General features: G+C 39.5%; 1 protein-coding gene across 1 annotated transcript in view; it reads right to left on the bottom strand.

Moving 5' to 3' along the window:
* Positions 1-10,247, bottom strand: part of RSPH1 (radial spoke head component 1) — a 30,155-nt gene that overhangs the window by 1,931 nt on the left and 17,977 nt on the right. Inside the window, exons 6-8 of the mRNA XM_007947272.2 lie at positions 4,835-4,906; positions 3,982-4,144; positions 2,669-2,806 (exon numbers count right to left, since the gene is read on the bottom strand). Coding sequence (XP_007945463.1) covers positions 2,669-2,806; positions 3,982-4,144; positions 4,835-4,906 — 373 coding nt within the window. The remainder of the gene's footprint in view (positions 1-2,668; positions 2,807-3,981; positions 4,145-4,834; positions 4,907-10,247) is intronic.

The raw sequence follows: 10,247 nt of genomic DNA, 5'->3' as shown, positions 1-10,247 counted from the left end.
TATATATATATATATATATATATATATATATATCACATTGCAGTTATATCACTGATTTCCCAATTCACCCTCCCCCTCAGGCTCTTGGGGACAAGAATTGTACCTCTTCATTCCATGCCCACCAGGGCAGGCAGTGTAGGTACAGGGTAGCTGCTGTCTATACAAACCAAAATTTATTGAGCATCACTGTGCCAAGCACTGATTTAAATGCTGTACGTACGTATGCTAGCTCATTCAATTCTCACATAATTCTTTGGACATTACACCTATGAGATGTTGTTGTTAGCAGTCATCCAAGCAGCCCCCTGACTTAGGGCAACCCAGTGCACAACAGAATGAAATGCTGCCCAGTCCTGCACCAGCCTCATGATTGGTTGTGGGTCAGTCCATTGTGATCCACAGAGTTTTCACTGGCTGATTTTGGGAAGTAGATCTCCAAGCCTTTCTTCTTAGTCCATCTTAGTTTGTAAGTCCGCTGAAACCTGTTCAGCATCGTAGCAGCCATGAGCCTGCACTGACAGACAAGTGATAGCTGAAAATGAGGTATATTGGCTGGGAATCAAACTCATGTCTCCTGCATGGAAGGCAAGAATTCTGCCACTGAACCTCCATGAGGTGTTGCTGTTACTCACCTTATGCAGGTAAGGGAAGAAAAGAAAGTAAGAAGCCACATAGCTAGTAACTCAGAAAGCCAGATTCTAACCAAGTTCCCACCCCTGAACACACCAAGTGGTCTTTGTGTACTTTTATAGTATTTAGGATAATTACTGCCAAAGAAAACCTAAATCTATGTATATGTGAAGCATTTTACATGATTTAATTATTCCAGGTACCATCTCCAAAAGAATAGGAAATGCACGTTCTCTTAATTTACAATAAAGACAAATTCCATTGGGCTAGTGACCACCATCTGAAACCAGGGATAGAGCACAGAGGGCTCATGACCTCTAGCTGTTCCAAGAGCCCCGTCTTTCCCTCCTGACCAAGATAAATCAAAACCAAACTCACTGCCATTGTGGAGATTCCAACTCACAGCGACCACTACTGCATTTCTGCGACTGTAAATCTTTATGGAGATAGATTGTCCAAGCTTCCTTCCACAGAGTAGCTGGTGGGTTTGAACCACTGGCCTTCTGGTTAGCAGCCAAATGCCTTACCACTATGCCACCAGAGCTCCTTCCTAACCAAGATAGCAGCTTTAAAGCCAATAAAAGAAACTGGATTAAAATAAGTGAATCTTCTCTCTGAAGAAAGATTTTAAGGCTTCCAGGAACTGAAGTTTTGGTCAGACCTGAGGTCAAAACTAGGTTTCATGACTTGCTGGGGGCTGAAGTTTCTAGGTTCATTGCAGGATTTCAAACAAGTTCTTCCTAGTTCAGTCCTGGCTGGCAAAGTGAAACTGGAACAGAATCGAATTCATAAAATATGTTTGTACCAGAACAGGAAACAAGGGCAGTGTGCACGTTGCATGGCAACCAAATCTCTTGAACAACAGAGTAGGAAACAGCTCAAAGAGCACAGCCACCTGCACTGGTTTGAATATATGTTGTGCTCTACAGTCATGGCAATAATCCAATGTCCTTCATCAGGCTCCTGAAAGGGCTCCCTATGCCTCTTCTGAGTCTCCTATTGCAGGGTTTCTATCATAATTTTTCCCATTCCCAGTGTCAGATTACCCAATAAGCAAGGTAAGCATGGACCTACCTGTGCTTACTTACTAATTTGCAGTGAACAATTTCACATTTTTTTCACTACATCAAAGATTCTGCTTCTACATATGGCTGGCATTTGTCTCTCTCTCCCAACCCCATAGCACCTTTCTATAGAATCAAAGTTTCTTTTCAAATTTACAGTCCCTGACAGAGACAGAGTACCCAGGAAGCAAGGTAAGCATGTACTTACTTGTGCTACTGCAACCAGCTTCACATGTTTTTCACCACATGTTCACTACAAATTGGTGAGTAAGCACAAGTAAGTCCTTGCTTCCTGGGTACTCTGTCCCTGCCCATTCCAGCTATATTTCCGGTACATTCACATCTTACAAATTTGGGTCTGTTCTGATTTCACTGTGTCAGCCATAACTGAATCAGTCTCAACCCATTCAAAGCCTTGATTCACTGCTACACTGTGAGCCCTTCATCATGCTTCTGCAGTTGGGCTGTGGTAAAAATTGTGTAATCAAGTAAAGCGGTATTATTGATTTCTAACTGGACTTTTGGCCTGAAGTCAAAATGGAATCATCAAGGCATAGGGAGAACAGTGGGCATCAAACCTGGGTGGTTCCTTGCCAGAGTCAGCAGATTGCAAGAGTATTTAAGGGAAAAGTACCCTTCTGACTACAGATTCCACACTGAATTTGCGATGTGTCTTCAGAAGCCCTTTTGAGTCCCTGGGGCCTGACCTAGGATGGGCTTGCTCCAGGACATCACATCACATAGTATGCAGGAAAAAAAAAAAACACCTCACTGCCGTGGAGTCAATTCTGACTCATAGCGACCTCTCCATGGATTTCTGAGGCAGTATCTCTACGAAAGTAGATTGCCCAATCTTCCTTCCGAGGAGTGGCTGGTGATTTTGAACCACCACCCTTCTGGTTAGCAGTCAAATGTCTTAGGCACTACACCACCAGACCCTTGTTTACACTCACTCCCATCACCTTCGTCCTCACCCTGGTCTGTGTCATATAGGAACTCATCTTGGCCATCCTCCCTGGTGGTGTCTCCATCCTCATCACCGGCCCTTAAAGATTCATTCTCACCCTCGGAAATATCCGTTGGCACCTGAGTGTCCTCCCCAGTTTCTGCTCCTGAAATACAATCAAAAACAAAACCAAACTCATCGCTGCTGAGTAGATTCATCTCACGGTGACCTCATGTATTACAAAGTAGAACTGAGCTCCATAGGGTTTTCTTGTCTATAATCTTTATGAAAGCAGACTGCCAAGTCTTTCCTCCAAGGTGCTGCTGTGTGGGTTTGAACCACCAACCTTTATGTTAGTAGTCAAGTGCAAACTCTTTGTACCACCCAGGAACCTATGATTTACATCAGAGGGTGATAAAACTGAAGAAACTGGTACAAGGTAGACTGCAGACCTGCACAGTGGTGCCTGCCCAGAACCAGCTCTTACTCTTCCTGATAGCATCACTAAGCCCTCCCTTTGGGGACACCCTCCCACCTTCAGTCAATCCAGCTCTAGCCTAGGCCTGGCCAGCAAAGCACTCATCCTCCTGAATGGTTGTCCTATATGGTTCAGGGAAATGCATGTGACCCAAGTTGGTCCAATAAATCTAATTCCAGGGGTTTAGTGAAAATATTGAGAAAGAAGAGCCCTCTGCCCCTGGGGCCCATGAACTGACTGGATGGAAATGTGTTAAAGCTGGTGACTATTCCTCTCCTTCTCTAAAGAGAAGAGACAGGCTGCAAGCAGAACTGCGTGGAGCCAAGGGGAGCTAGGACTCCATCCAGAGACCTGGCCAAGCCATGGTTGGAGATGTCTCCACCCTGAGCTTTGCAGTTAAATGAAACAATAAATACTATCATTTTATTTTGGCCAAATTGAGTTGGCATTCCTTCACTTACTATGGAAAGAATCCTACCCAGTATAACCTTAATATTACCTGGCACTTGAACAACTTTTCAGAAAGCATTCTGATGGACATGGAAAAGTGTTCTAGGTCTTTCTTGAAGGAAGGACTTGTCACCAGCTGATGTCAGCGTTCATGCCCAAGGCCACATTGTACTTGGATGGCCCACAGCCAACCACTGTTCAAGGTGAAGGAAACAAAGAACTCTCTATCCCTAGACCTGCCCATGGAGTTCCCCAAAGAGGTAGAGAGCCTGCATCTCTATCCAATCGACCCTACTTCTTCCCTCTTCTCCTCTCCTTGGGAGTATCTGTTAACCCTTGCATGCTGATCTCAAAGGTGCTCTTGCACAAATCTGCCCAGAGTCTTTTCTTGAAGAACCTGGAGACATACATACCCTCAACCCCCAGGGCCTCTTCTTGCCCAGGCAGTGTGTCTGCAGCTGGTGACTCCTCGGGGATCTTTGGTGTCCACAGGGCCAACTCAGTGATTTTGGTAGCTTTCCATTTGGGAATGACAGTTATTAATGTTTCCTCTTCTTCTTCCTCCTCACCTCTTTCCTATTTTAAGTTTAAAAATATAAACTTACTAACGTTTGCATAAACTCAGTCTGGAATATTAGGAGTGAGGGAGAAAGGACAGGTTTGGGGTTGTGTTTTGGTTCATGATGCTGTTCAGTGATAAGACCAACTGCCAACTATCTATAGAAAAATGTAAGGGTTGAAATGGATCTTGTGAGTTACATCCCTGAAATGCTAACCTTTATTGGACAGACTGTGGTGATACCATGTTACATATTTTGTCATTTCTAAGACCTCAAAAAAAAATGCTGTTGAGTCAATTCCATCTAATGTCATCCCATGTGTTACAAAGTAGAACTTCTCCATAGAGTTTTCTTGGCCGTAATCTTTATGAAAGCAGATAGCCAGGCCCTTCTTCCATGGTACCACTGGATGGGTCTGAACCACCAACCCTCAGATTAGTCATCAAGCCAAAACTGTACTACCCAGGAGCCTCACACTGTCCAAAACTTCCTAAATCAGAATTAGCTAATTCATGTTGACTTCAGCAATAATTGTAAAATGACTGGTTCAGTTCTAGCAATTTAGTTCTATATTAATGCATGTAAATAAAGAAGGAACACAAAAAAGCAAAAGTTCCCAAGAGTTGGCATAAATTTATAGGAGCATTATAATTGAACAGCTCTTTTACCTATGAACGTAGGAAATGATGTGTACTCTGCAACTTACCACATCTGTTAAGCGATATTCACCATGTTGTTCACATCCAGTATCAAACACATACTTTCCAGGGCCAACAGGCTATGAGCAAAAGAAATCAAGAAATACTTCATCATGTCAACACCCAATTTCAAATACAAAATGCTTTATAAATATTACCACCATAAAACTTACACAAAATTGTACAATTGGCAAAGTCCAACATGGATCTGAAAAATGCCTGATGAACAGAAGACTAATAAAATTGCAAAGTGTATGTCCTATTTAGAAGCCTTGGTGGTGTAATGGCTAAAGTGCTTTACTGCTAACCAAAAAGTCAGTGGTTTGAACTCACCAGTGGCTCCAAAGGAGAAAAGATCTGTTAAGCTGCTTCCAGAAAGTTTAAAACCCACCCACTCCATTGAGTCGATTTCAACTCATAGAGAAGTTCCCAAGCCTATAAATCTTTATGGAAGTAGATTGCCTCATCATCCTCCAGTGGATCAGCTGGTGGGTTTGAACTGTCAAGCTTCTGGTTAGCAGCCAAATGCCTAACCCTCTATACCACCAGATCTCCTTTTACTATAAACTTTATGGCCTATGAAACCCTATGGGGCAGTTCAATTCTGGCACTATGAGTTGAAATTGACTTGACAACATGCAGACAAAAACATGTGAGTAATAACATGTCCTATTTTATTTTTAAGATCCTTAAAAAGTCTTATCCCTTTATAAAATAATGTATCATTACATAAACATAAGGAAATTAAACAACATACTATTAAACTGCTAATGGGTCAAGGAAGAAATCACAAATTTCCTAGAGCCAAATAAGAATAGAAGCACAATATACCAAAACTTATGGTATGCAATGAAGGCCATAATCAGGGAAATTTACAGCAATAAATGCCTATGTAAAAAAGAAGAAAGATCTCAAATTAACAGCCTAATTTGACAACTCCAAGAACTAGAAAGACGTGTTAGACTGGGTTCTCTAAAGAAGAAAAACCAGTAAAGCTTATAGAGAGAGAGAGAAAGAGAAATTTATCTTAGGAAAATGGCTCACACACTTATAGAAGCTGGCAAGTCCCAAGTTCTTGTACCAAATGTCAAGCTGGAGGCTTTTTCTGACTCACACAGCTGCAGGGGCTGAAGAGCTCAAGGTTAGTAGGCAGTATACCAGCTGTTGACTCCAACAAATGACGAATCCAAGATCTCCAGGCCAAATGGTGGATTGTTCGCTCAGGGACAGTTGTAGGCAGCACAACAGAATCCCAATCCACAGAAGTGTGTCTCTTTTCTCAGGATGTCCATAAATATACTGGAAGTAGGCCATACCCCTAGGGAAACTCCCTTTCAATGGATTGGCTGCTCAAAACATATACATCTGATCCCATCATGGGAACAAGCCACATCACAATTGCTTAAACCACACAGAATTGTGGTCTGGTCAAGTTGACACACAGTGCCAACTATCACAAAAGAGAAGAACAAATTAAGCCTAAACCTGCCAAAGAAAGGAAATAAAAAAGATCAGAGCAGAAATATGTACAAAGACAGGAAAACAATAAAGATATTGATAAAAACCAGAAGTTGGTTGTTTTAAAAGATTAAAATTGACAAAACTTAACAAGACTGATAAAGAAAGAAAAGATGAAAATAATCAAAGTAACAAAATGGAAGAGGGGGCATTACAACTGACATGATAGACATAAAGAGAATTATGACAGAATATTACGAACAACTGTATAGCAACAAACTGAATAAATTCTTAGAAGGACACAATCTACCCAAACTGTCTCAAGAGGAAATAGAAAGTTTAACAGATCCATAACACCGGAAGAAATTGAATCAGTGATCATAAACCTCCCAACAAAAAAAAAGTCCTTGGCCAGATGGCTTCACTGGGGAATTCTACAAAATATATAGAGAAAAAAATGACCCCAATAGTCTTTAAAATCTTCAAAAAGATAGAGAAGGAAGGAATACTCCTTAATTTACTCTGTGAAGCAAACATAACCTTTATACCCAAACCAGACAAAGACACCACAAGAAAACTACAGACCAGTATCTCTTAGAATGTAGATACAAAAATACTCAACAAAATACTAGCAAACGAATCCAACAGCATATCAAAAGAGTCATACACCATGACCAAATGGATTAATTTCAGTGTGCAGGGATAGTTCAACATCAGAAAATCACTCAATGTAACACATTACATCAACAGAGCAAAAGAAAAGAAATGTGATCATTACTATGAATGCAGAAAAAAAAAAAGTTTGATAAAATCCAACACCCTTTCTTGATGAAAACCTCAAAGAACATTTGAAAAGAAGGGAAATTCTGTAATATGATTCATAGCATATACAAAAAACCTATAGCCAATATTACACTTAATAGAGAAAGACAGAGCTTTCCCTTTGAAATTGGGAACAAAGGTGCTGACTCTCACTGCTTCTATTCAATATTGTCCTAGCCAGAGTGGTAAGACAATAAAAAGTATCCAAATTGGAAAAGAAGTAAAATTATCTCTATTAGAGGATGATATGATCATATATACAGAAAATGTCAGACACTCCACAAGAAAACTGTTAGAGCTAATAGAGGAATTTAGCAGTTTCAGGTCAAAAACAAAAATCAGTTGGGTTTTTATATACTAGCAATGAAAAATCTGAAAGAGAAGTTAAAGAAATAATTCCATTTACAATAGCATCTAAGAGAATAAAATACTTAGGAATAAATCTAACCAGGAATATGAAAGACTTATATAATGAAAACTATAAAACAATGCTGAAAGAGATTAAAGAACTCTTATATAAATGGAAAGATGGTCCATGTTCATGAATTGGAAGACAATATTGTTAAGATGTCAAAACTACCCAAAGCAATCTATAGACTCAATGCAATCCCAATCAAAATTCCAACTGCCCTCCTTACAGAAGTAGAAAAAGTAATCCTCAATTTTGTATGTAATAGCAAAAAGCTGTGAAAAGCTAAAGCAATGTTAAAAGAGAAGGACAGAGTAGCACTCACACATCCTGATAGCAAAAGATACTATAAAGCTACAGTACTCAAAATAGACTGGTATTAGTATAACATGACACATACAGACCAATGGAATAGAATTGAGATTCCAGAAATAAACCCACACATCTATGATCAACTGATTTTGAACAAGGTTATTAAGTCCATTTGATGGGGAAAGAAGAATCCCTTCAATAAACAACCACTTCACCCAGCATGATATCCTGCACCAGGGACTGGTCCCTTCTGAAAACACATCCAAAGTACAAGACATGAAGTCTGCCCATTCTCAATTCCAAGGAGTGATCCAGCTGTATTTCCTCCAAGACAGATTTGTTCGCTCTTCCAGCAGTCCATGGTACATATGATATTCTTTGCCAATACCACAATTCAAATGCATCAATTCTTCTGTGGTCTTCCTTACTCACTGTCCAATTCTCACATGCATATGAGATGGCTGAAAATACCTTGGCTTGGGCCAGGCACACCTTAATCTTCAAAGTGACATCTTTGCTCTTTAACACTTTATAGAGGTCTTTTGCAGAAGATTTCCTCAATGCAACATGTCACTTGATTTCTTAACTGTTGTTTTCATAGGCGTTGACTGTGGATCCAAGTTTATTTATCACGATGTTGCTTATTGGTCCAGTTGTGAGGATTTTTTTCTTTATATTGAGACTGTAGTCTTTGATCTTCATCAGTAAGTGCTTTAAGTCCTCTTGGCCTTCAGGAAGCAAAGTTGCATCATTTGCATATTGCAGTTGTTAACAAGTCTTCCTCCAATCCTGATGCCACATTCTTCTTCATATAATCCCTTCTTGGATTATTTGTTCATCATACAGATTGAATAAGTATGGTGAAAGAATACATCCCTGATTTTAAACCATGCAGTGTCCCATTGTTCTGTTTGAATGAATGCCTCTTGATCTATGTACATGTTCTTCATGAGCACAATTAAGTATTCTGGAATTGCCATTCTCTGCAATGATATCTATAATTTGTTACAATCCACATAGTCATATACATTTGCACAACTAATAGAACACAGATAAACATCTTTCTAGTATTTGTTGATTTCAACCAAGATCCATCTGACATTAGCAATAATATCCCCATTCCATGTCCCCTTCTGAATCCAGTTTGAATTTCTGGCAATTCCCTGGCAATACACTGCTGCAACTGTTTTTTAATTACCTTCAGCAAAATTTTACTTGTGTGTGATATTAATGATATTGTTCAATAATTCCACATTCTGTTGGATCACCTTTCTTTGGAATGGACACAAATGTGAATCTCTTCTAGTTGGCTGGCCAGGTAGCTGTCTTTCAAATTTCTTGGCATGAATGAGTGAACACCTCTAGCTCTGCATCTATTTGTTGAAACATCTCAATGGGTATTCCATAAATTCATGGAGCCTTGTTTTTTACCGATTCCTTCAGTGCAGATTGGACTACTTCCTTCAGTACCATCAGTTCTTGATCATATGATACTTCCTCAAAAAGTTGAACGTCAAAAAATTCTTTTTGGTACCATGACCACATGCATTCCTTCTATCTTTTTTTCATGCTTCCTGCATTGTTCAATATTTTATCCTTAGAATCCTTTAATATTGCAACTTGAGGCTTAAATTTTTTCTTCAGTTCTTTCAGCTTGAGATATACCAAGCGTGTTCTTCCCCTTTGATTTTCCAACTCCATGTCTTTCCACATTTCATTATGCAACTTTGCTTTGTCCTCTCAACCTGCCCTTTGAAATCTTCTCTTCTGCTCTTTTACGTCATCATTTCTTCCATTAACAAAAATGGAAGAAGGACAGTCAGGAATAGAAGGAGGATATGGAATGTGTAGCTAATTCCCTCCATGAACAACTACCTACCTTCCATGAGATCAGAAGAACTAAATGATGTCTGGCTATCATAACTGAACATTTTGATCAAAGATTTCATAGAAGAATCCTGATCAAATGAGGAAAAATGTAGAACAGAATTTCAAATATTCATGGACTGTAGACTTTCTAGAGCCATGGAGTGTGGATGAATCCCTTAAACTATTGCCCTGAAGTCATGTTTAAAACTTAAACCAAAAAAAAAAAGTCTCCTGAAGTCATCTTAAAAAAAAAAAAAAGAATATTTAACTTAGTTAGTAAAACATATCTGCCTTGACGATTCCTTCAAAGGTTGGAACTAGAAATACTGTTTGACCCAGCTATTCCATTACTAGGTATATATCCTAAAGAAGTGAGAGCCATGACAACAACAGACATATGCACACCCATGTTCATCGCAGGACTATTTACAATAGCCAAAAGATGGAAACAACCTAGGTGTCCATCAACTGAAAAATGGATAACCAAACTATGATACATACACACAATGGAATACTATGCAATGCTAAAGAATAATGTAGAATCTGCAAAA

This window comes from Orycteropus afer, unplaced genomic scaffold (assembly GCF_000298275.1).
Source record: "Orycteropus afer afer isolate SDZICR_OR568_19922 unplaced genomic scaffold, OryAfe1.0 scaffold00179, whole genome shotgun sequence".
NCBI lineage: Eukaryota > Metazoa > Chordata > Mammalia > Tubulidentata > Orycteropodidae > Orycteropus > Orycteropus afer.
Note: the sequence above shows the minus strand (reverse complement) of the source record. Positions and strands in the feature narration are given on the sequence as shown.